Here is a 25,389-nt window from a genome sequence, read left to right on the forward strand (position 1 = left end):
CGAGCCAGGGACCTCTCCATTTCCAGTGGAGCGCTCTAACTGAGCTAACGAGGAGTTAGACGTCAGTAGAACAGTGAAGGTTCGTTCTTTTCTTATGATTGCGTCAGGGACCCGATGACTGAGAACGTCGATGGTCTTTGGATGTTGATGGTCATAAAAATGACTGACAGGACTCCATCAAGTAGAGAAGAATAGAAAAAGAAACGTCTATTTACAAAACAGATCGAATCGTTGCCCGACCGACGTTTTTCCCCGGCCCTCGCCGTCGTCTCCCTTCTTTCCTTCTTCCTTTTTCCATGTCTCGCTCGAGCCGCAGCCCTGTCATTCACTTTAAAGTCATCACTGAGCGAAAAGAAAAACGAAACCGAAACCCTGCGCATGTCGCGCCTTTGGATTTACGGTTGGTAAAACAATAACCTGTTGGTTCTTGTGAACCTGTTGGTTCACAAGAACCAACAGGTTTTATCAACTGCCTCCAGTCTAGCACCAGCAAGGATAAACGGCCCGCAGATTATGATGATAATGCAATCAATGCAAAGTTGTTGACATTAACTACACCTTTGCACGTTGCGGAAACAATTAGGGAGTCGGAATCAATCTTCCATGTAGAAAAAGAGTGCGCGTGCGCGTGTGTCTGCTTTTGGAGAGATTGGCAGCAATCTTATCTGCCCTTAGGACTGACCTTGGATGTTCCGGGAAAAGCAAATTAGACGGCGTGAGGTCGGTCAGCCATTTCAAATATGGAGGCACTTCTACGGAAAAGAGGATGAGAAATTGGTGAAGAACCAGTCTTCGTTTTTGTCAAACTAATAATTCTAGGAAAATAGCACTTCTCAAACATTTCAATTAAACAATAGGTAGTAGCTGACACCTTTGTCAGTAAACTGGCTATAAATTTCGCGTTGCCCTGTCTACACCTATCATGAGCCCAAGACATCTGAATGACGCACAGTACGCTAAGGACACACGATTCCCAGCAGTTGTTATATTTATAATTTGGAAATAGTTGAGCAATTATATCAGCCTCAAGATTAAACAGATTACAAGATTAATCAATAGATTAAGGGTTGCCGATCAATCGGTTAAAAACTTTAATCGGTGCAGAGTTCTACTTTCCACGCCTACCAATATTTTTCTTTTCTAATCTGTTCATACCTCAACCGAAATTCTCTGGAGCGCAATTTCAGATTTCTGGCATAGGTGCAAGCTGAAGGTCACGTCCATCTTCATCTCTGTTTGTCCCGTGTTTTTAATCCATATTAAGCTTCGTTATAACAGTATGCGCAAGGAAATTTCCCTGGGGGGGCGGCACCTAATGCGCATACTGCCCTCTGCTGAAGAGGACCGCGCTGTATTGGCTGTCGCTGGTTATGTGATTTATACACAGTGCTTCAATAAGTGTACAAATTTACCTACAGTATACAACCTAACCTCACCTCAACCCCCCCCCCCCCTCCCCCACCACAAACAGATTGTGGATCAACCCCTGTGCTTGTCACGTGTGGAGAAAGTGCACGCAGTCTTCGAGCAAGCCTTGAAGCACATCGGAGAAATAACGTACAACACAACAACATTCCATTGCCAAAGAAGCATGCAAACAAGGAGCGTTTTAATTAACGTGGTTTATTAACGTATTACAAAAGCTTCCGAGAAACACACACAAACTACTCTCGGCTCTGTGTAATAGTTTTTTTTTTTTCGATATAAATATGAGAAAACTTACGCCCACTTCGACCGACCTCAACGCGACAATTTATATATGTATAGACACACTGCTCCGTGCACTCGGCTCTCTCTCTCAAAAAAAGACCAACAAAGAAAATTACACTTGGGCACTCTAGGTTCTGCCCTCCCTAATAAGGAAACTTTTGCTCTGGTGCCCCCGTGTTCTTTGCGCTTCCAAAATCAAGTGTGTATCCTACTTTGAGGAAGGAGGAGCAAGAAATACAACATGGAATTTCAAAACACAGTTGTGTAAAAAAAAAACAAAAAAACTTGGGGTCATTTACGCCGTTAGAAAACACGTCCATAGAGGATATCGTTTCATCCCGCAGGAATACAAGTGGTGCACTGGGGGAACAAAGATACCAAGAGATGGAGTCTAAAATGATCGCATCGGAATACAAGTGGTGCACTGGGGGGACAAGAATACCATGAGATGGAGTCTAAAATGATCGCATTAAAACAAGCAGGCACTTTTTGTAACGTCTTGGGGTCCAGTTTACCGAAGGGTTAATCTAGGCTTATCTACAGAGGGAGCTCACGCTGTTATCATCACCAACATAAGTTGAAATGCGACAAGGGCCACAGGCAAGAACTTGCCAAAGAGAGTACGGAAAGAACTGGTAGAGCCTTCGGTGCCATTCTGAAAATATCTACTGCTATGTTCACTGACAGCTTAAGAACTGCAAGGGTGTGACGAATCTCGTGCATCTTATTATCGCTCTGTGGCCAAAGAAATTGCGGCATCAGATAACGCAGAACGAATCACAAAGCAGGAAGTGTGAATAAGCCACGCCCCTGCGTTTCTTAAGCTGTCGGTGTGACCACAGTCGCCGTTGTGGCACACCAACTCGCGTGTTTCACAAGAATATTGAAAAAAAAGCTTTGCAGACTAATGCGGCAAATGACACAGTTAGCATGGAACGTCAGAACAGTTCAGAAAAAAAGAACACTCGTAGAAGATTAAAACCTTTTCCGTCGGCATCAATGCTATGCGAGTTTTGTGATTTTTTTTTTCACTAGAGCACCATTTTACATGCTAACAGAGTTTTTTTCAATGTACTACGAGTGCGCCACGCGTGCTAAATCACACACACATGTGAAGAATGCCGGCAGACAGGTGCGTACAAAGTTGCAATGTAGGCATGATCAATTTGAGGTCGCGAAAACTCCGCGCGGTAATTTAAGTGGAAAACCGCCACAAAACGCCCAGGGCATGACAAGTAGCAAATGTCGTAACAACAGTTCTTTGAACAAAGTGGAAATATTAAAGGCAGCACGAACTTCGGCAGAACCACAGCAACACTAGCTCACGAGGTTACCACGGAAACAGACGGAATGCAAGTAGGCGAGCTACTTGGTACAGCTGGCAACAGACACGCAGAGTATATAGATGAACATTATGTCTCGCATTCTCTCTACGGCACATGGTACTCGTCACCCTTTGCGACTCCTACACACGCTTCTGGATATGTGGTACCGGAAAATTACAGCAGCAGAATACGGGAACGCTACTCACCAAGGTCACTTTTAGTTACCACAACACTGTACCTTGTACAAATTCAGACGGAGAGCAAAAGAGTAAAAAAGGGGGCACTAGCGCGTAAATATAGAAAACGCAGATAAAAATCCTTTGGCAACTAGCTTTCAAAACAAATAAACAGCTATAACTCAAGCAGGCTACTGCAAGCAATTAAACATTTCTTATTTATCAGAAGACAGTCGTCTCATCAAAAGGGATACATACAACACTCAAAGGAGGCAAGTATCAAAGTTATTTCACCTACAGGTGAATGTTTCAGAAAATTCTAATTTGACAATGTTGATCTGATGCATGCCTGTTTGATCAGCGGGTCCCCTAGTAACAGAAGCTTGCAGAGATATGGGGTTTGGAAACTGTTGTCACTGACAGGACAAAAATCCATGAGGCGTCCTTCAAATCCCCCGCCTCCAGCATGCACCTCTCCTTCCACCATCCTACTTTTGCAGCATGTGCATGCTCGAAGTTTACAAGAAGCTGAAGTGGTATTAAAAGTAGACCGCTGTTCTTGAACTTGTCTTTTTTTTGCATTTAGATATGATGCCCTACATGGGTGTGTCACCCTGTGCGAATTCAGTATAAGGGTTGAAGCTTGTGCGTGTTGGAGGTCGGCAAACTTTAAGACCTCTATGTTATTTTTATCCTGTTAATGGCCGTAGTTACGTCTGCCGGGTGCAATTAAATCTTCTATGTATTTCCTGACATGTTGACATTGTGAGAAAATCTTGTCATTGAAAGGGCACATAGTAAAGCATGCAAGAACTGTCTCTAAGCTGTCAAACAGGCTGCTTGCATTTTAGAAGAAATTTAACAATTGCAATAAAATCCAGAAGTAATGTTTAGCTTTCTAATAAAACCACCAGACCTTGGCTACTGCAACTAGCAGTAGACACCTTCGTTTTAAAAATGCGGTCTTATTTTGATAGGAAAACAAAAATAAAACCAGAAAATATTTGTAGTGCCCTAAGTGAAGCATGATGTGCACTGGACATATCGAAAAAGAGTTGGTGGCAATGAGAAAATTCACATGCTACAACACAAAATAAAAATAGATCAAAAGTTTTACAATCCAAAAAAATTCTGATAATGATTCTGAGTTTGAAAGTATGAGTTACACTTAAACTATTAAATTACACTTTCTCTCCTTAGAAAAAGCTTTCAGAAATAACCTAGAAGCAGGTTAGCCATGAAAAATGGAACAGTGTCCCCAATCCCTGAGAAGTCAATGTAGCCCAAGATTCAACCTGGTCCTGCCCTAGGCATGCAAGTCTTAAAAGACCTAGTTTATGGACTACAAGTTTCAGAACCAATATAAAAATGCCCCCCACCCACAGAAGCAATGATTCAAAGCCAACTCTTTTACTTCATTGAGAGCAGCTGAGGTACAGAGAGCAAATTTATAAAGCGAACTCAACCTTTAGTAACATAAAACACAAAAGACAACAGAAATATTTTTGGGTGAATGAGGTGGAATGCTACCCGTATGAGAACAGCACACTACACCGAGGGAAATCAGGGATACAAGTGTGCAGGCAGAGCCCTGACAGACGCACTCATTTGTGTACCCTTCCATTTCAAGACCAGGCATTTATACCAGTCTTTGCCCCACTACCAGTTTAAGGAGGCACAAAGTACATGTAGTTACTCTAGTATCCTAATAAAAAAAAAGCTAGGTAACTGAGATGATACTTGAAATACAAGCGATCTGGCACTAGCTCATTCTGAACAAAGCAAAATCTGCTAGCACAAAGTTTTTTTTTTTTTTTTTTTTCAAAATAGAAGGACTTTATAAAACATTTAACTTTGTAACAGCCATGAAATATGTTTCTGAACCGTCAGCTATGGCATATGCCTTGACACCATGCAGAATATCTGTTAATTATAATCACATGTATACCAAGAAAAGAATATATGAAGAAACAATGCCTCTGTCATAGACGGTCAAATGTGCTTGCCACCCGTTAGTCTAACATTACTTGTATTGCTTCGGTGTAAAGTGCAACGGCCATTTGCAATTAAAAAGAAACTGAGAGCCCAAAATTAGAATGAGAGTTATCAAGCCTGACACTCATAAATTAAATCAGGATTCTGCATTTCCTGCACTTTTTACATTAAAAATTGGATGATGTCATTAGAAGTTAGTTTGTACAGGAAATTTCCTTGTTTTTACTTGTTTTTTCACTGGCATTGAATTAGATCTAGAGATCTTTGGAGTTTTGACTACTACTTAAATAAGTGTTGAAAAAACTATAAAGATTTAGTCTCAAATACCAAATTCTTGCATAATGGCATTGCTTGTGCAACAACAGCCTCATTGCATCAAAGATGTCAAGGGTTTCAAGATGCAAAAAAGAAAATTCCTTTTGCTTTTCTGATGCCTCCAAATTATTAAATCAAATTTTCTCAGAGAAATCTGAATTGCCAGAATATTTACTGGTCAAATTATGTTTCTGAACAAATGTAAAAATGCAAAATCCTTTCACTCTCTATCCATAAACAAAAGTAGAAATGAAAAGAAGGTTCGGTAAAAGCATGACAATACAGTTTTAAGTGTCCTATTTGACTCGCTATTTCAAAGATAACGAAATGCTACTTTCAGCAAATTTAAATGTCATCAAACAAAATAAACTAAAGGTGTGCACAGATGGCAGGGCTGTCCAAACAAGTCTCTTAGAGTTTGCTGTGAGAGTGTTTGTTGCAAGTTTCAATCAATCATCAAATTTTTTTTAATATTTCAATAAAAATTACTAGCTCCATTTGACTACAGTAAAGAAAAACAAAGGAAATAACCAGTTAAAAAGGGACAAGTTTCCGATTCTCAGTGCACATCTTTGGTTCTAGCTCAGGTACCACATGCACACACTAAACTTGGTAACACCTCTGAAGAGATAGAGGGTAGGGTGTTCAATAGCCAGAAAATACCCTCAGGCACATTCTAACACTTCCTACCACATTTGCTTCAACACCTTCCTGAACCACCAAATGCAAACGAGGTTAATGAACAGCTACTAGTTCTAAATTATGCCACACTTAAAGCATGCATACCTCTCAAATATTCATATAAAGTTATATGAAAAGTCATACTAGAGGCTTAGACAACTGATCTAAATGAAAACCTTTTGCTCATACCTTCAGACCACAAACGTTTTGGTAAGCTATGTTCAGAAACTCAAAAATCAAGCAGAACAGATGCAAAGCAAGAAAAAAGTAAACAATATTTTTTTCTATTAAATTAGTATAATGTTAAAAATAGATCATGTTGCAAGCATAATTCTGAAACATATCATGATATAACAGTATGACTGCCAAATAACATGATACACCAGACAGTGTTCTCTGAATTTAAATCATTACAACTATAAACAAACCTAGTGCATAAACAAGAACCATTCCTATACCCACACACATAAAAGTAACAGCAGAAGCAAAAAGCCAAGCCAAATAAAAAAAAACATTTGCACATACAAATATTGGCACACTTAAGGAAACACAAAGATATCCTTTGCCATAGCTCCAGATCCCATACAAATATACTTCAAGGTCCACTGAACTGCAGGTTCTGTCCTCCCTTCGAGTGTAGAGTATACCATACCAACACCAAAATTTCTCAAATAGGTGTTAACAACAAAAAAAAAATGCATTAATCGTTTCTTATTTTCACAAGCTCACCAAAAGCAAGTAGTACATCATAACAGGTGCTTGTAGTCATTCCGTCGGCACCCAAACACACTATTCTCCAAACCAGTAAAAAAAAGATAACAGACATCATTTCAGATACAGAATTGCTTTTCAACTAACAGACGTCCTGACACCCTAGAAAAAAAGCCCGAGCTAAACCGCCTTTGCGGCCATCACATCACGTGCACGCATGTTTCACAAACTAACACTCGTAGTTGACGTTTCCACCTTCTACAATTCTCCTATACAGCTTTTGACTACTGATCTCTAGCACCTAGCCATGTTCCGACCACCTCAACTCATGTCCCAAGCCAGCATCCCTTCGAGCGCAAACACGGAATAACCAAGGCGCTAAACAAAACTGTTCATGCAGGCAGTGCTGGTAGAGTAGTGACTCCTAAACCAAACTCTACCATAGCAGGCAGCCACAGCTTCTCTACATGGGTGTGCAAAGGGCATTCTCTCCTTTCCAAATGTCGGACAGGGTTGAGATTTTGCAGCAGAAGCTTGACCGCGGGATGATGAATGCAGTCTGCTGATGAGCACCGACCTTCGAGCATAGCAGCAGACTTCTGAATGTCTCATTTTGAATGAGGCCGAAAGAGGGTGGGCTTGTCCCCAGGCGAATAACATACTAGGCTGTTCCGTTTTCCTAAAAGAGGGCAAGAAAGCTTAATCAATTATTAGGTCAACATACCAGGGTGTTACTGATATACTTTATAATACCTCCAACTAATCAAAACACCAAAAACAGAACCCTTTATGCAGATGTCTATTGCTGATGCCAGAAACCATGCCTTGCTGAAAATGTATCTGTATACCAACATCATATTCTCAAAATCACCCCTCCAAAATTAAAGAACAATATGTTTAGAAACTTCATTTCTTGGGTGACAATAACAAGAATATAAAAAGTCACAAAAAATTACATTAAACACTTATATTGTATCATTGAATATTGGTAAAACAACTGTTCAAAAATTAAGCAATCCTGTGCTGATCCACAGCCGTAGCTGTGACAAGTCACGGCAAAGTCGTAGGGCATCTGCTTCGCGTTCAGGAAAAGTGTCTGGAACAAAATAATAGGCACCTGACTTTTAGCTAACCACAAAGAAAATGCAACCACACAACGTGAAGATTTCCTTAATACACTGTATCCCACTTCGCGCCTGCTGGCCGGTGTTCAGCACGCGCTCTCTGCTTGCGCCGATACTTTCCCCTCCGGAGACGGAGTCACTCCTAATGTTGGTCGCTCCTTTCTGCTTTGTTCCAGCCACTTTTGTTTCTCTTTTGTTCCCCAGCACGCAAGAGCTCTTAGCATTGACAGTCTTACAACGGCACTTTTTTACCTGCTATTTGTTTTTTCCAGAAAACGCGTGCAGTAACCACAGAATACTACAAAAACCCTTTATTAGGACAGGTTCGTTAACAATGTAAATTACATCATGTCTAAAAAAAAAAAGAAACTGTGGATTAGCTTAGTTAATAACACCTCCGCTTCGCACGCAACAGATCGAGGTACGATTGCCGCGGGTGGCGAGCAATCTTTTCTATAAATTTGGGAACATCAACGACGGCATCGACGATGACGGCATCGACGACATCGCCAACTACAACATCAACAACGGATGACATTTTCAGTTGTGGGAAGAGCCCATAACAGCTATTGCTGTGAAATGTCCAAAGTTTTATAACATGGTAAGTTGTTTCTAAACATACTACTAGTTAACGTGAAGAGGGAGCTTCTGGTAAACCTCAGAACGGTGTGCCGACGTTTCACTACTAGGCCTCCTAGTGAAACGTCAGAACGCTGTCCTGGCGTTTATCAGATGGTCCCTCTTCATGTTCTTCTGCCAGCTTCACTCTCCTTGGTCTTTTCTTTAGACTACTAGTTAAGGGGACGGAGATAATACAGTTCTAATTATCGCATTATATAGTGGTAGTGTTTTTTTTTTAATGTTTCCTCTTTGTTTTTAGCTAAAATAGAGTTAACACTGATATTACCTAATACTTGCAATCTTTCTTCACATCTCTTCTACGAAGAGAACAACAAGAGAATGTTAGTTTCCTGATTGGCATCTTTTATATTCTATACAGATATAAAAAAAAAAGCACTCTAATTCCGTGATTCAGGGGCTACAGCTGCAGCCAAAACAACTAACCACAGTCACAACAAGTGTAAAAACAGAACAAAAACGGTCTAATGATTGTGGAAATATTGTTGGCAATTAATAACTTTTCTTTTTCTAAATTTTAAGGAGTCAAGATTCTAAAATGAAGAGCATAAAAGGCCACTTTTACAAGAACTTCTGCCAAGTATAAAAATGTTCACCCCTTCCAGTATAACAAAAATATGAAACCAATTAAAAAGCCCTATAGACCGACACGCTGTTTACCAAAAGCCCGTGGAGGCCTGAATCTGGTTTCTGCACTGTGCGAGCGCAGAAACCGGATTCGCATGAGGTGAAGCCTCTGCGCATGCGCCCTGGCGACAACAGCGCCACCGCAGAGGCGTGACGTCAGAGCTGCGTGTTGGTCTATAAATGTTCGATGTCCAGAAAATCATTTGTAGAGGGTGTTTGATATCAATTGAAACAGATCCTTATCAGAGTCAGTAGACATTAGATGAGGGGATAATCATCATGGCAAATCGACTAATTAGCTCCAATCTGTTCACTAACTTCTTAACTATTGATATTAAGAGTCACGTTGAAATTGCACATTCATGGCAATTACTGTTGGAGGTCAGACAAATTGAAAGAACTTCAAAAAAGGTAATTGTTTTTTAGATATGAATTGCTTAATTTTCAAACTTTTTCGCCCGACTTAAAAATTGCGCGCAAAAAGAGCCCTACAATCCCTGCCCACAGTGACGCTTAAAAGAGTGACGTAGTCATTTCAGTGCCATCGTCACTTGTGCCCTTGGCGCACCCTCCAAGGACGCGCTGCCAAGATGGCGACAACATGATTGAAACGACTATATCCCAGGCAGGCCTTGTGGCGCTCTTTTTGGGCTCATTTTTTACATTGAGTGAAAAAAAGCAAAAGTATATTGACTAAAGTATATAGACTGACACGTCAGTCTTTTTTTTTTTTTTTCCTTTTTTTATCCAAAACGATTGAAAACAATGCCTGGGCATTCTTTTCAAAATTTGGAGCTTAAAAACTCAATATTTGTAAAATAAAAAAAATAAAAAAATTTTCCAAGAGTTGAATTTGAAGTTTTTGCGTGATCCACACCATTGCAATGACGTCAAGGATTGAGTCACCCTGGGGCTCTAAACTCGTAAAACACAAAGTTGGAGCCGAAGTTCACAGAGAGCACTGATTGGATTATTCCGACGATGACTTCGCGCTTTTTTCATCGGGGGTCCAATCGGCGTGTTCCACGAACTCCAACTTTGTGCTTGACGAGTTTAGGGCCCCCGTAACTCGAGGTTCCCTCCCTAAATCTCTTCCGCCTCCGAAGCACCCCAACCGAAAGTGTCGTGTTCACCCACTATTAACCGCCCTTCTCCGTGCGTGCCGCCTATTGCTGCGAGCAGAAGGCGCTTCACTTACTAGGTTGAAGTACTTTTAAGGCCCTTTCAGCGACCTCAAATTCTTTGAAACGGTGCGAGGTTGAAAAGGATGCGCAGTGGACTTTTGTGAGTGACATGAGGGGCCATGCCGCGCCGGTGCTGCGTGAAAGGCTGCCCCACGGCGGGTCGACGAGGATTATGAGGTCAGCCCAAGCGTTTCTAGAACGTTGGGGGTTCAAATGGTACCTCGGATGAGGTGTGGTGTCGTTTCGACGAACTTGCTGCAGCAGGTCACATCACACAAAGCAAAACGTTCGAGGTTAGAGGTAAGTCTACCAAGCATAGAGAACTTCGTTTGATTCCCCGACTCTCCGATCGTCCTCGCTGCTACACGGTCCGCTACAGGTGCCGAGCACAGCCATGTTCTCCGAGGAAGGATAAAAAGCCAGGAGGCGACATCCTTCCGGATTCAGATTTTCGATATTTCAAAAGTAGTGCGTTAGCAATTGCGTTAAAGAACATATTTTATGAATGCGGTTAATATCAGAAATGTCGCTCCCAAAGTTTCTAAATTTCATAATCGATTACGTCAAAAATAAAAAGAAGCGAGGAGGTGGAATGTGAGAAAGAAGAACACCAAAAATAAAAAAGTGTGCGAGCCCGTAAAAATACTTTTGTGTGTGTGTGTGTGTGTGTGTGTGTGTGTGTGTGTGTGTGTGTGTGTGTGTGTGTGTGTGTGTGTGTGTGTGTGTGTGTGTGTGTGTGTGTGTGTGTGTGTGTGTGTGTGTGTGTGTGTGTGTGTGTGTGTGTGTGTGTGTGTGTGTGTGTGTGTGTGTGTGTGTGTGTGACAATTTGCATTGTTTTAAACAAAAAATAAAAAAAATAAAACAACCTTCAAGGTGTTGTTGTTTCTTTAATTTCTCAAAAGCCATTACCTTTTCAGAAATATTTTTTAATTGGTCTAGCCTGTAATAATAATTAGCATCAATACTGCAGTTTCAAAATGTCCCCTAGAACCAATAATTAAAAAATAATTAAAGTATTTTAGTTAATTGGCCAACATAACATGATGATTATCCTCTCATCTAATGTCAGCCTTTTTTCGCCACATTTCTCACACACACTTTTTTTTTAATCTGTTCGAATTAAAATTAAACACCCTGTACATATGAATACCGAGTTTGATTAAATTCTACAACATTAGTTTACAAAGTATCAGTCGTCCCCAGCTTAGTGAAGATTGCCACAGTGAAAAGGAAACGAGGAATAGACATTCCACATAGAATTAATACTTTGCAAATTTTCTTAATTAAATAGTTATCAGGTCTAGTGATAAAAAAATCAAAGAGCATGTCAACACAATGAAAGATTGTCAAAAGCAAACTAAATGTGCATAAATTTCTAGTAAATAATAAATATCTCATATAAATGGAACTTATGTAGTAAACAAAGCAAATTCACAGTATACCAAATTATAATAAAATGCATCAAAAAATCAAACTGATTGTGCTTAGATATTGCAGCACCCACCATCTACTACAAGCAAAATAAACACTTCCTATATGTACATAAAGAACAATTCATGTAGTTTAAACAATTCGTATAGCTTAATTAATTAATCGATTAATTAGCAGGTACAATACATAAAACAATTAACAACTTAGTATGGAGAGAGACGACAAAACAAAAACAAGAAATAACCAGAGACAAAGTTGAATTTGCCGCCATTCAATAATGAAACAGTTTCATCGGAAGTTGCAGGTAACTGAGGACAGATGGCGCCACACGTTTCGGAGTCCCCGGCTTTCTGCACGAACCCCGAACTGAGTGGTTCCGATTCGAGCCCCCTACGAACGCGGAAGGCTCGTAGTAAATAATAAAGATAAGAGATCTGTCTAGTCTACTGATAAAGGTGTAGTGACGGAGCCAAAATCGTTCACGATGGCGCGGTTCCAAATTTGCGTTAGATAAGCTGACACGGGTCAGTGGTCTCGAGCGCATGCGCGTCTCGGTAGGGACCATTTTCGCCGAGCGACAGTGGTCAGCTTTGCGCAGAGGCGGTGTCGTACCCAATGAGGTTTTAACCGAGGGGCGACTATTGCTAGTTGAAAACTTTTCCCAATACCCCGCCGGGACGTCGTGAAATACCGACGGCCATGGCAATTTTTGGCAAGCCCTACGGGGCTCCTTTACGAAATCCAAAATGAGAACATGAATTATAGAGGGAGGAGTGAAGTAGAAACAATCTCTCGGGTGGTCGAGCAATTAAATCGTACTGCCACAAGTTTAATGCTTTGGTACGTTTAGCAAATGCGATAGAAAGGGTATAAAGATCAGAAACTCTCTCCCGCTGCTCGGGTTATTTCTTACTCGCTTGTTCCGAAGCTCAGTACAAAAGAAAGCTTCGTGGTTTTCTTATTTTACCCCACTCAACTTTCCTTGCTTCGCTCTTTTTTTATTATTATTTTGGATTAGTGCGTTTGTCATATTCTTTCTTTGTTTAGCGACTTGTCAAAGTTAGCGATCATTAATTAATTTCACCAGTTTGAGACGCGTTTTATTTTTTTTCCCTTTTTTTTTTTTTGTTGTTTTATTGATAGCTCATTTACTCACTGGAAGCGTGAACGGCGTCTGATACTCCGCCGAAGAGGGCTACTGCACATTCTCAGAACGCGCTCCACAGCCTAGTAGACAAAGAGATCGGCTTGCCCAAGGCGACGTAACACGAAAGGGCGTCTTTTTTCTGTTTGAAGCTCATAGAAAAATGTTCATCGCGAAACCGTCACGTATGAAAAGAAACGCTCGCCACGCTTCCGAAGCAGTCGGAGAAATATCTCGTCGCAACAAGAGCGGGGCTCGAATGAATCTAACCCAATAAATCTCAAAGATTTGTTTCGCATGCTCCGACATTATACCTATCATGTTTGCTTTGACAAGACCGTCTTTTTTTTTTTATTAATTTTTTATTTGCTATAGAATACTGACTCCTGCGCCACCAGAAAAATTAGGTTCTTATTTCTTAAAAGATATAAATGCACAGGGAGGATGCTACGAGAATTTTGCGATGCTCTTGATCTAGTGCTTGTTGACGCTCAAGTAAAATGCGACAGAAAAATAGCGTGGGAGAGAAAACAATTTGACTCAACAATTGATCATTGTAACGTCTAGCTAATTATATAATATATTATTAGGATACATGTAAATGGATGAGGAAGACATGAAAAGCCTAGTAAGTGATCATAAGCGACTTAAAATAGTTTGGTATAGCAGAACCAGAGAACGACCCCAACTACAAGAAGTATCAGAATGAATTGATACTATGGTATCCAGACAACTGGAGAGAGAATGGACATATGACGATTTAGTAAACACCTTTAAAAGAGTTCGAGAAGTTCAAAATCAAGCAAAGAGGAAGAAGGAAACATGCACCGAAAAGCTGGTGGGACAGTCCAAACCAACGCGTTTTTGTGCGCTCGTAGGTCGTGCGCTTCCCGGAAATTGCGTAATTTGTGACGTCGCGCTGATTCCTTGCGGCGCGCATAAGAAAGTTGGGCGATTTAAACTTTTTTCTGAACGTGCGCAAAAACGCGCTGTGACGTAGTAGGGCCCTCCTCCCGGCCAATCGGTGAGGGCACCCGTTCGGGAGGAGGGCCCTACTACGTCACAGCGCGTTTTTGCGCACGTTCAGAAAAAAGTTTAAATCGCCCAACTTTCTTATGCGCGCCGCAAGGAACAAAAAAACGTCACGAAATACGCAATTTCCGGGAAGCGCACGACTTTTGCGCGCACAGAAACGCGTTGGTTTGGATCGAGGCGGCCATAGCAGAGCGAGAAAAGGACCCAAGAGAACACAGATGGGCAAAGAAAAGTGGGAGACACACCTGCTGAGGTAGCATTAAAATGGGATACATTTCAGAAAAGAAAAAGAGAAGCATCTGCTCTAATCCAGGCCAAGATTGATAAAGCTGGAGTGCAGTGGATGATGGAGGTAAATCAAAATGATAGGAATGCAGTCAAGAGGTTCTGGGAGTACATTAATGAACAGGGAGGGAGGGAGGGGGGGGGGGGGGGGGGGGAACAGAAGGGTTTCATTCTTCGTTGACCACGCACGAGGGGATAAGTGTAGAGGACGAGGAGCCAAGCAATCGAGGCGACATTCGCAGAACTTGAACAGAACGAGACTGGACAGAACACAAACAGCAGCACGGCACAAGACAAGAACACTACGAGACAACTGAGACGACCACGGGGGATTAGGACAGAGCAGAAAGTAAAGAACCGGCTGGAATGGTCACAGGCGCAGAAAAAAAAAAAAAAACTAATTAAACCAATGCTGGAGTACGCCAACTCTGTTTGGTTTTCCCACAAAGCAGATGGAATAAGCAGACTTGAGGGCGTCCAAAAATTCAACGCATTTAGAAACCAAAATTCTGGGGCACACTTGCTTATAGACGCAAATATGAAAGCAATGGAAACTAGGGCAAAAATTCTTATATTAAAACTTCTGTGCTCCTTTATCCACAGCAAGTTGAATATTCACATTGAACAAAATATCGCCTTTTCATCAACTGGATCGAAAGAATCAACCGCACCAGACCAATTCAGCAATATAAACTATGCAGAACGATATTACAACTATATTAAGGCTACGCCATACCGCCCAATAACAGTAACTTCGGTCCTGTGCAGACTAGTGATGAAGTTAGTTAAAAGAAGAATGAAAAAATAAGCACAAAACATTTTAGATGAGCTACAGAATGGGTTCTGAAGAGATAAAAGATTAGATGATAATTTATTCATCATCACTCAATGTACAGAGGTAACACAGATGAGTAAAAATCGTTATGGATATTATTCCTAGGCATTAAAGGGGCGTACGACAATGTCAGTCAGGAAAAGCTCTGGGATTCTGCTGAGAGAGCGGGATTTAGACCCACATTTGGTTAGGCTTTTACAAAAGATATACACAAATCGTAAGTATTTGTTATAACATGAGAAGCAGAAATAAAAAGAGGACACAGGCAGGGTTATCCCCTATCGCCTTTACTTCTTATGACATACCTGAGTAGAATGGCAAAGAAATTAGAAGAGTGCAATTTATGTTTTAATGTATCATATAAAGAGAGGGGGAAAAGTAAACCAAGTTTAACCAGGAAGGTTCTACGCAGACGACATTGTACTGTTAGCAGATAGCCGGGATAGGTTACAGGAGCTGACTGAGATCTATGGAGAGGAAGGAGACACTCTGGGCCTGAAACTCAGTAGTAACAAGTAGGGATAATGGTTTACAACGATGTGAAAGGAGACCAGCTGAAAATTCAAGATGTTTTAATAGAACACATAGGGAAGTATAAATACCTAGGGGTATGACTGAATGAGGGGAAGCAATACTTAGAAGAATAAGAAGAAAATATGCTAAAGAAGAGAAAATGGGATGCAGCAATAATGAAGCATAGAGCACAATCGAATTAGAATCGATATGAAGTTTTTAGGGGAATATAAAAAGGAGTCATGGTGCGGGATTGACTTTTGGCAATGCGGTATTATGCATGAAATCTGAGGTCCAGTCGAGTTTAGAGACCCGCGGCAGAGGAGCGTGGGCAGACCGGCACTGTACGTAGCATTGGACTACACCAAATGAATAAGTGCAGGGAGACATGGGCTGGGCATCTTTTAAGGCCATCAATACGTTGAAATTTGAACAAAGGCTAGACACAATGGATGATACATGATGGGCGAGAAGGGTATATTAGCATCTATATATGGAAAGTCTGAGCACTAAATGGGCGAACCGAACCCGAAAACTCAAATTTAAATACCGACAGTTAAGTGCTGGGGCAGAGCAAACTACCTCTGTGGAAAAGGAAGTAAAACAAGCTGGCAGAAAAATGTGGGAGGAAAGAAGGCAGGGGAAATCAGACTCAAATATGTATAGGGGGCGAAAACAGGAAATAAAGAAGGAACATTGGTATGATAATTCACAGGGGAGCTCGTTGTTATTTGAGGCTAGAACAGCTAGGAGTATTTAAACCTAGGACATATAGGGCAAGGTATGAGGAATGGATACGCAATGTGCCGTATGCCAAGGGGAAGACAAGCCAATAAAACATGAGGGGTTGAGGAGGGGTGACGGATTTAGGCGGAGCACTGGGGTTTGCAGACGGGAATGGAAGATAACTGTATTTTAATATTTTAATAACAAAGAGGAGATTGGAAGACTGGTGAAAATTATCTAGGGAGAATTGCATGACGTACAACACAGTTGAAAACAGGCGGGATGGAGGAAAATTGAGACACCTTCCCCTGTGGCTCCGGCCACAAGTCTCAACCCTGTCCCTCAGTGGGCCCAGTGCTGGGGTAATGCCGACCAAGTTTGACCAGAGGAAAATTGCCGACTCCTTTGCCAGGGAGAAGAGGTGGGGTGTGATGCCTTCCAGTTTTTTTGCCCGATTCCCCAAACGTCATCCTGGTGATATCCCACACTGCCTGGTGATAATTACAAAACTGCAAAGGGGAAACAAATTGGCTTAGAAGGGTGAAGGAAGGAATCACACTTTTGGCGCAAGCTACTGCCCGTTATAAAGGGTGCAGCCACTAGCATCCATCCATCTATCTCCTATCCGGCATAATTCAGTCACTTCAACTGGTTCCTGACGGGTTACAAGAAGTTTGATGGTGCGAAATGAATGCAGGGAAGAGCTTACTCCAGGAGAATGAAACAAAATGTGTGAGATATTGTTTTTTTAAACTGCCTTCTCGACCTGCAAGTTTTGCAACATATGACGTCAACCCACTAAAAGTCTGGGTAAATTTGAATGATTCTTTTGTCATCACATTAATATTCCGAAAGCTTACATAGCTCAGGTAGCTAAAAAGAAGTGCAGTCATACTTTCGACAGATAGATCGTACTAAATAGATCAATAGATCGTACTAGTCGTACGATCTATTGATCCAACCGAACACTTTTTTATAAAGAACGCTGCAGATGTTAAACCAAGTCTACACTGTGCTCCAGCCTCAACTAGAGTAACTTGCTCTAGTCTCTGCCTTCCAAGCATGCTATGTCGTGTCTAGCGTTAAATGTCCTCCTTTTGTACAGTCTCTTTTCCAAGGCGTCAGAGTAGTGCCCTGGTACATGCGCTGACCTCGGACTGGCTTGGAGCATACATATTCAAAGTTCGCAACACTGCCACGGGATGGTGCTGCAGCCCCAATGGCTGTGGAAATTGGTTAGGAAACACGTTCTGCAAGCGCCGACAGATGGCGGCGGAGGATAAGCGATAAAACGCATAACAATGGAGGCGGCACTGGATTGGGTGGTTGCAGGGAGCAAAGCTGTGACGTAACACCTAGCAACCGAAGATCGCCGCAACGTCCCCCTTAGCCAATTTAGGCGCCGCGCAGTGGGGGACGGCAGGTGTATCACTGTGGCGCATGTTAACCTTTCTACCCCCCCCCGTCCACGCCGCTTTGCGGCGAGAGCCTGCAGATGGTTCATTACAGAATACTAACCCTCCTTAGGCCACCCATACACGCCGCCTCGCGACGCCCTGTCCCCCACTGCACCTCGCTTGCTAGGTGATACATCACACAGACACTCTCTATAACCAGCCAATCCTGCGCGGCCGCCATTCTTCATGCACAAGTGACCTGAGCTGCCTGCACCAGGAAGGAGAAAAGGGGTTTTGGGAACGTTCACCCCGCGGAGCAGTGTCGAGAGGTTGTGATCACCAAGCTTTGTTATACAGTATAACCATTGCATGAAATGCTGATGCATTTCCTTGAAAATCAGTGTGGCAGCAGCAGCGATTTCATCCAATTTTTTTGTTATTTTGTAAACTTTCACAGCTGACAAAGTCTTTTCAAAGCATTTATGTCCCCCCTCCCTTTTCAGTTTTATTTTCCTTCCGTATTGGGGTTGTGTGGCCGGCAGAGCTCACAGCGCGAGTATTTGGCAAGCAGCCAACTCTCTTCGATCATGGCTCACCATGGCACGCTTCACTTTTCAAGACCGAATCAAAGTTAGCTTCAGTAAGAATTCAATTCTGCATTGAAAACCGCCAGAACTACCTTTTAAAGTGGAGGTATTTGACCCTCAAATGCCTTGCCACATCTCCTCTAGGCCTCATAAGACCCCAATAAAGGTGACAATGATGAACCGGACTCAAGCAAAATGCACATGCTTTACTGTACATTCAAACATTGTCCCGGAATCCCCCTCTTCTTTAGAAATAAGCTTTTTGATTTCAATATTCTAACTCTTTTCATCTGTCCGTGGAAGCCCCCACACAAACCTAGAGGAGACTTTGGGTACACCATAAGCACTCAAATGAGAGCTGGGAGCCTTATCCTTCTTCCGAGTCATAACCTACAAAATTACGGCCTAAACTTCACAATCGACAGCATCAGACCTACGCTTCGATTTGGCCAATACTAGAGCGTGGGCGAAATGGATTGAACGCACTTTAAACTTACTGCATAAATCGGTTTCTTAACTTGTCGCGCTGGGATTTACTACAGAGGTGCTCGAAGCTGGTGCACTCATTAATTGCGAGAATGAATACATGAAACATCCGGAGTCAAAAGAAAGAAACTAAAAACTGGTTTTGTCTATGGAAGAATTATCGCTACGTCTTATATCTCAAAATCATCAGAAAATTGTTGTGGGTTATTCTGGCGTTTACTACGATCGAAAAATTGGTGAAATGGAAAGAAAATAAAATTAGCTTACCTATTCTTCACTTCATTTGGCTAAAAGAAGTGCCTATGAAATACATATTTTTTTAGTGTACATGCAAAGGATAAGGAAAACATAGTTTTTGAATTTTCTTGACTTACTCAGCTGAGCCAATCTTTCCAAAATTTTAGTGATAGCTTCTACCAACTTCAGGTACCTCTGTAGTAAATAACAGCACGATAAGCTAAGAAACCGATTTATGCGGTCAGTTTAAACAGCGTTCAATCCCTTTTGTCCACGCTGTAGAGTCAATAAATCTTGCTGGAGTAGTACTGCACTCCACAATGTTTTCTGGGGAAGAAAATAGTGCACATAGATTGATGGCTTTCAGTTACACTGATAGAGAGAATTATCCAAGCCATGGGTTCTCGTGCACAATTGCCCAAACGTCAGTAAAATTTGTCTTGTGTATTTTTTAAAGCATGATGAAACAAACTACACAAACTTTACATAACAAATACCCGTAAAAACTCGTGTAAGGGCCGCACATTTTGTTTTTTGGATTTAAAGGTTGACTTTCAAGGTGCGGCCCATACACAAATTCAAATAATATTGATATACAGTATATGTGGATGCAAAAATGGGCATACTATACTTCCGGTCGGGTGTACTAGTCCCAAACATCTTTTATTGGGCCTCACTCCTCGTCACTTGAGCTGTCCTCGGCACTGGAGTCTGGCTCTTCGGAGATGCGCTCCCACACAAGGTCATCCTCGATGCCATCAAGGTTGTTAGAGATTCCGGTCACTTTGAAGCTCTCGGCAACGACGTCGAGTGAGAGTGCATTCCACATGGTCACAATCCATCCGGCCACAGTTGACAAAGATACTCTCTTGAGCCGTCCAGTGGGCGTCTTCTGATGGTTCTCGCTGGCCATCTATTCGCTGTAGCATCGACGGAACTCCACCTTGAAAGGCTGATTGACACTCACATTGAGGAGCTGCAGCATGCCTGTAAGCCCACCCAGTATGACGGCTAGCACTGTGTGCTTTTCGCGCAACTCCGCCTTCACTTTTTCTGTCAGATGACCGTGAAAGCTATTCAGCACCAGCAGGGACTTCTTCGCTAGCATAGCCCCAGGGCGGTTTCCCCAAATGGTCTTCAGCCAGACGACTACCAGTTCCTCATCCATCCAGCCCTTTTCCTGCGTGCGGACGATGATTCCACGGGAAAACTCTTAGGCAGGAACCCTTTTCCTTTTGAAAATCACGTATGATGGCAGTTTCCGCCTATCCGCAGTGATGCTGAGCATCACGGTGCAACGCTGGCGTTCCAGTCCCGTGGTACAAACGAGCACACTTTTTAAGCCTTTGACATTCACCATACAGTTCTTCGGCGAATCAAACCAAACTGGGGTCTGATCCGCATTCGCAATTTGGGACACAATGTATTGGTGCTCCTACTGCAGCCCGATAACATATTTCTGAAAGCTGAGAAGCTTGTCCTCATATTCTTTGGGAAGCTGCTGACACATCGCCGTCCTTCGTCTAATGGAGAGATCTTTTCTCTTAATAAATTTCCTGGTCCATCCGGCGCTCATTTTAAAATCTCCAGGAAGCACGTCCTTCGCACGCGCCAGTTCAAGTGCCTTCATTCTCAACATGTCAGTCGAGAGGGCACACTTATTATTGCACACTTCTTTCACATAGCTAAAAAGCTCATTCTCCAGCTCGGGGAACTTTCAGAGCTTGCCGCAGAATGCGCGCCTTGTTTCGTTCGTGCTGGCCAAAGCATCTTTTTGGTCGCACCAGCACCGCACGCACTTCTCGTCAACGTCGTAGCGCAGATGCTTTGGCCAGCACGAACGAAACAAGGCGCGCAGAGGGCGGCGGCGCAAAGGGCAAAAGCCCCAACTTTCAGTTCAAAACCAGCCGTGTAGCTGGTCAAGCGCTTGCCCATTGCGCTCGAACTCAGGACTTGCGGCGAAGCCCAGAAAAACTTCCGCAGACAGCGGCACCGGCGGTGCTATCTCGTGGTTTTGGTTGCTGCGAAGGGGCCAACCAGCCGTGAAGAGGACAGGATTAGAATGTGGAAAGAGCAAAAAGTGGAGACAGCTGCGCTGCCGCGCCTCTGCTCCGCGCGCGCGCCACGGGGCACCGTGTTGTTGAGGATTGTGCAAACACGGCAGCTCAGTCAGCACAGCAGGCCACATTGGCGCCGCGCCTCAAAAGGAAGGGGTGCGGCTCGAATACTGTGAATTTGATCTTGCATATCATTTCCACGCGTTCTCGCACGAACAAAACCACAGATGAAGCCATGCTCTCGTGACAATAGCTTTCACAGCGTTGTACACTAAGTAAAGAACGGAGTATAGTTCGCACATTTTATTTTCCTTCCCAAAAAAAAAAATAAATATGCAGCTCACCCAACATTTGAAAACCGCAAGTTCGCCTGGAGGCATGAATGGATTCAGAATCCATTCATGCACCACCTAGCATGCAAAAGCTCAACTAAGCTAAACTTTGCTTGGCTAAAGGATGAAACACCCTCATAGTTCCCATAATGTCCCGGAGCGCTCACTGGTGGCGCCGGCATCCCCAGAAAGGTCCACTGGGGGAATTGCTTTTTTTTTTTTTTTTTAAGTTTTGACATTAATTTATTTAAAAATATTTTTTCTATTTTTCTTCATATTGTTTTAGATGATGACCCTAAACAGAAAAGCACACAAAAGAAAATCAAGGTTAGGCCGGATGGCCCCAACAGGAAAATGGGCAAAACCTATCGAACACTTTGAGAGCTTTGATCCCCTCAACTAGGGGACACAAAAGAAGAAGGGCAGCCCTAAACGAGGACACACGGAGGACAATGGGGACACAACCATCGAAACACAATAAAACTTAGCGGACGTTAAAATAGTCGCTCAGAAAAATAAAACCCGAAAAGGAAGTACCCAAGTACCCCATGTATGCTGTTACAAGGAGCCATGGTACCATAGCCATTGTCATCCTTTTTTCGATATGCGACTCACACATTACATCACGTTCTTGCAGCCATATTACCAGGATTCTACCGAGTAAAAGCTTAATTAATTAAGGCATTTGCTGCTCTGTCAGCTCGAACTGTTAGTCGACCCCCGCTCTGAAAGGGGCTAGCATCATGCAACAAATTTGCTCGCAGGGCATGTAGGAAGACATGCGGAATTTTTGCAAGTGCTCAGATCTGCAAAAACCTTCTCGTTCAGAAATGTGACCTCCAGTAAAAAAAAAAAAAAAACAACCAAACAAAAAGCCATGCTCACAGTTACAGCACGAATCGCATTTCGGAGCCTCGCCACTAGCGAGAAATACGAGCGTCGCTGCGGTCGGCCCTCCATGAATAGATCGACGAAGATTTTTCAACAACGAGCCTAAGTATACAGTATAGCCCGTATTCATTGACGAAAATAAGGGGTAATGCCAGAACGTCAACATGAGCAGCATTGGAATTATGCACGAGACGACTATGGAACTTCAATTCAGTATGCTGAGCCCTCGTTAAGAAGAGCTTATACCTATTATTCGTGGCAGTAGGAAGCTTCTGAATAGTCATGTCACCTCTAGAAGCTTCCTTCCTCCATGTTTCGATCGTACACGTGACAGTTGTGGAGCTCATCCAAAGGCGAAGCCGGAGAAGGCAAGGTACGCACCTCCCGGACATCCCATCCCTCGCTGGCACCGGCCAAGTGGTAGTGCCGCTTCCGCAGTCCTGCCAGCTGCACCCGCTCCTTCTGCAGGCTGCTCTCCAACTCAAGCACCCGCACCTGCGGCGAAAAAAGTGTTCCCCCTTGTACCCTCACCGCCGGCGCCAGTCAGAATCGCCGTTGACCGAGCCTCCTACATTGACCGCCCTAAATTTCTCTCGAAAAACATGGCACGGCACTCAATTTAGTTGCCGACGTAATTAGAAGTGTGGATCTAAGCCTTAACTAAGTTTGTTTTTTTTTTTTTTAACATACAATAGCACAAACTACTAGACATGACAAGATTGGTACGGAAACGAAAGGCCACCTAGTGGTTGACGGTATTCCGAGAAATGTTGGCCCGTGTGCTTACAAGCGAGTGAAGCAGTAACTCACTTGAGAGTCCATCTCGAGTCGCTTTGCCTGGTGCAGCGTCAGTCTGGAGAAGTCGAGCACCTCTGCAAGGAAAACAGAAAAAAACAGAGTTTGCAACACACAAGATGACATTTTCTCTTCTGGATAGACAAGAACAGAGATGATTAAAACATTGTGTGAGCAACCATCTCGCAGCACTGCATCCAAAGAGGAAGCTACCCTCACCCGAGTCCTCAACCATTTGGGCGCAAGCCTTGGCCGTCGCCACGACGTTCCCCGTCGCTTCGGAGACTCCCCTGGAGGCCTTGGAGAGGGCGGAAAGGCGCTCGGAGCCACGGGCCGCCTTCACCTTGGAGGCCACCACCAGCTGCGCCGTGGCACCCGCTATCTCCTGGCTCGCCACGACCAGCTCCTCAAACTTGGCACGACCCCCAACCACCTTGTCCGCAGCGTCGCTGGAAGGTGGGCGGATTCCTCACTTTCATTGGAAATCCAGCTCGGCTCAACGTCGAAAGTTTTGTTTTCGCAAAAAACTTTGTAAAAAAGAGCTCCGAAATTCGAGTCTACGGAAGGCCAGAAAAAAGAAACTGACTTCGCTCGTAATGTGCCCGCAAGCTTCAGGTTGGAGAATGGTGGTCAAGTTTGCCTTGACTTACACAAGGAAGTTGGCTCCGATGCCCACTACCTTGGCGGCCGAGATGAGACCTTCGGTCCACCGGTGATTCCGGCTGTAGAATTCTTTCTTGGAGGCGGAGCCCTGTTGCACGAGAAGACGACAAACATCACTGTTAGCTTCTCTAGATTGTTGCTGCAGAATGCTCGGCTGCGGAAGTCTCGCCGACGAGGGACAGACGACTAAAAAAAGTTAATTTATTGCGCTGAAGTGCGAAAATTGTACAGATCGGTGCACTCCGACTTAGAGTTGCCATTATTGCCCCTCCCGCGTCTCACCGAGATGTCCGACCATTCAAACGGACAATGAGAACTCCGAACAAAATTGGTGACAGTCACAACCGCAGACATGCTTGTGACGTGTCTTTATGTTTTTAGAAGTCAGATAGCTGCAAATCTAAATTATAGAATGCAATGCGGGGCGCAAATTCCTTTGCTCCTTGCGCAGGAGAACACAGTTCTGATTGGCTCTGATTGGAAGGGTAGTAGATGGACCTCAATGCTAGTTGCTTCAAGGTCTACCCACTATCCTTCCAACCGAGCCCATCGGAGCTTGGCGCGTCACTGCAACCCCCACGGAAGAAGCAGACGAACTTGCACTCCGCATTGCCTTTCTAGAAATGTACGCTCGTTTAAACATGTTTCTAGATAGCCAACTTTTTATTTTCGTTTTGTAAGCACGCCACAAAAATGCGACGACATAAGAACCATGAAGTTGGCTTGACAGATCAAAGATTTCATCAACTCTAGCTGCCCTTTTAATCCCTCAGGTTAGACCCTAACTGCACTACTACTATTAAATAAGATGTTTGGCACGCCCTAACCTTGCAAAAAATACATACTAGTAATCCAGTACTCTATAGCAACCTTATATACATTTGGGGTCGTTACAATGCATCCTAGAGTTCAAAACTGGCCAGTACCTTCTCCTTTCCCACAATCTCTTCCTGCAGGTGTTTGGAGCTCTTCACCAGTTCCCGAATAGCCTGCAAGAAAACATTGCCTTCATTATATCAAGCTAAGTAAAATGTCAACAACAACGAAGAAAATTCTGCCATTACTATTTTATTGAAATCTTCCACTCACAGTGCCGAAATGCACTGCTGGGGCAACAATGGTAGCAATAGTGCTGCCAACACAAAACCCTAACAGCAGTGTGCAAATTGGAATAGACTCCTTATGCTCAGAGCCCTTTGTCTGAATGTCACAATCATCCTAAAACCCACACTGGTAATTGGAAGAACCTCACAAATTTAGAGACTTTGCATCCCCAGATCATTGCACACATGAACAACATTGCAGGGACGTGTGTCACGAAAATAGCTTTCTTTAAAAAGCCACCACCACATGCTTCTTTTAGGTCCCACCCCTCGAAAATGACTTTTCCCTCAAAGAGCGGACAATATTGTGCAGAAAGTAAAAACGCCACCACAATTATTCAGTAGAGTACATGCATTCAAAACACCATCCACCAGCACTTGTGAA

At 43.1% G+C, this 25,389-nt stretch overlaps 1 protein-coding gene and 1 non-coding gene across 2 annotated transcripts in view; one reads left to right on the forward strand and one right to left on the reverse strand.

Annotated features, from left to right (window-relative positions):
• Positions 1–1,607: 1,607 nt before the first annotated feature.
• LOC8042567 (huntingtin-interacting protein 1) overlaps positions 1,608–25,389 on the reverse strand; it is a 79,364-nt gene continuing 55,582 nt past the window's right edge. Inside the window, exons 25-30 of the mRNA XM_040206949.3 lie at positions 24,828–24,890; positions 23,889–23,989; positions 23,458–23,687; positions 23,254–23,315; positions 22,825–22,938; positions 1,608–7,592 (exon numbers count right to left, since the gene is read on the reverse strand). Coding sequence (XP_040062883.1) covers positions 7,575–7,592; positions 22,825–22,938; positions 23,254–23,315; positions 23,458–23,687; positions 23,889–23,989; positions 24,828–24,890 — 588 coding nt within the window. The 3' untranslated portion in view covers positions 1,608–7,574. The remainder of the gene's footprint in view (positions 7,593–22,824; positions 22,939–23,253; positions 23,316–23,457; positions 23,688–23,888; positions 23,990–24,827; positions 24,891–25,389) is intronic.
• On the forward strand, positions 12,505–12,646 carry LOC115323303. The gene has a single exon (XR_003919134.1). It is a non-coding gene; the product is annotated as a U4 spliceosomal RNA (small nuclear RNA).

Source organism: Ixodes scapularis, unplaced genomic scaffold (assembly GCF_016920785.2).
Source record: "Ixodes scapularis isolate PalLabHiFi unplaced genomic scaffold, ASM1692078v2 PGA_scaffold1__304_contigs__length_218370807, whole genome shotgun sequence".
Classification (NCBI taxonomy): domain Eukaryota; kingdom Metazoa; phylum Arthropoda; class Arachnida; order Ixodida; family Ixodidae; genus Ixodes; species Ixodes scapularis.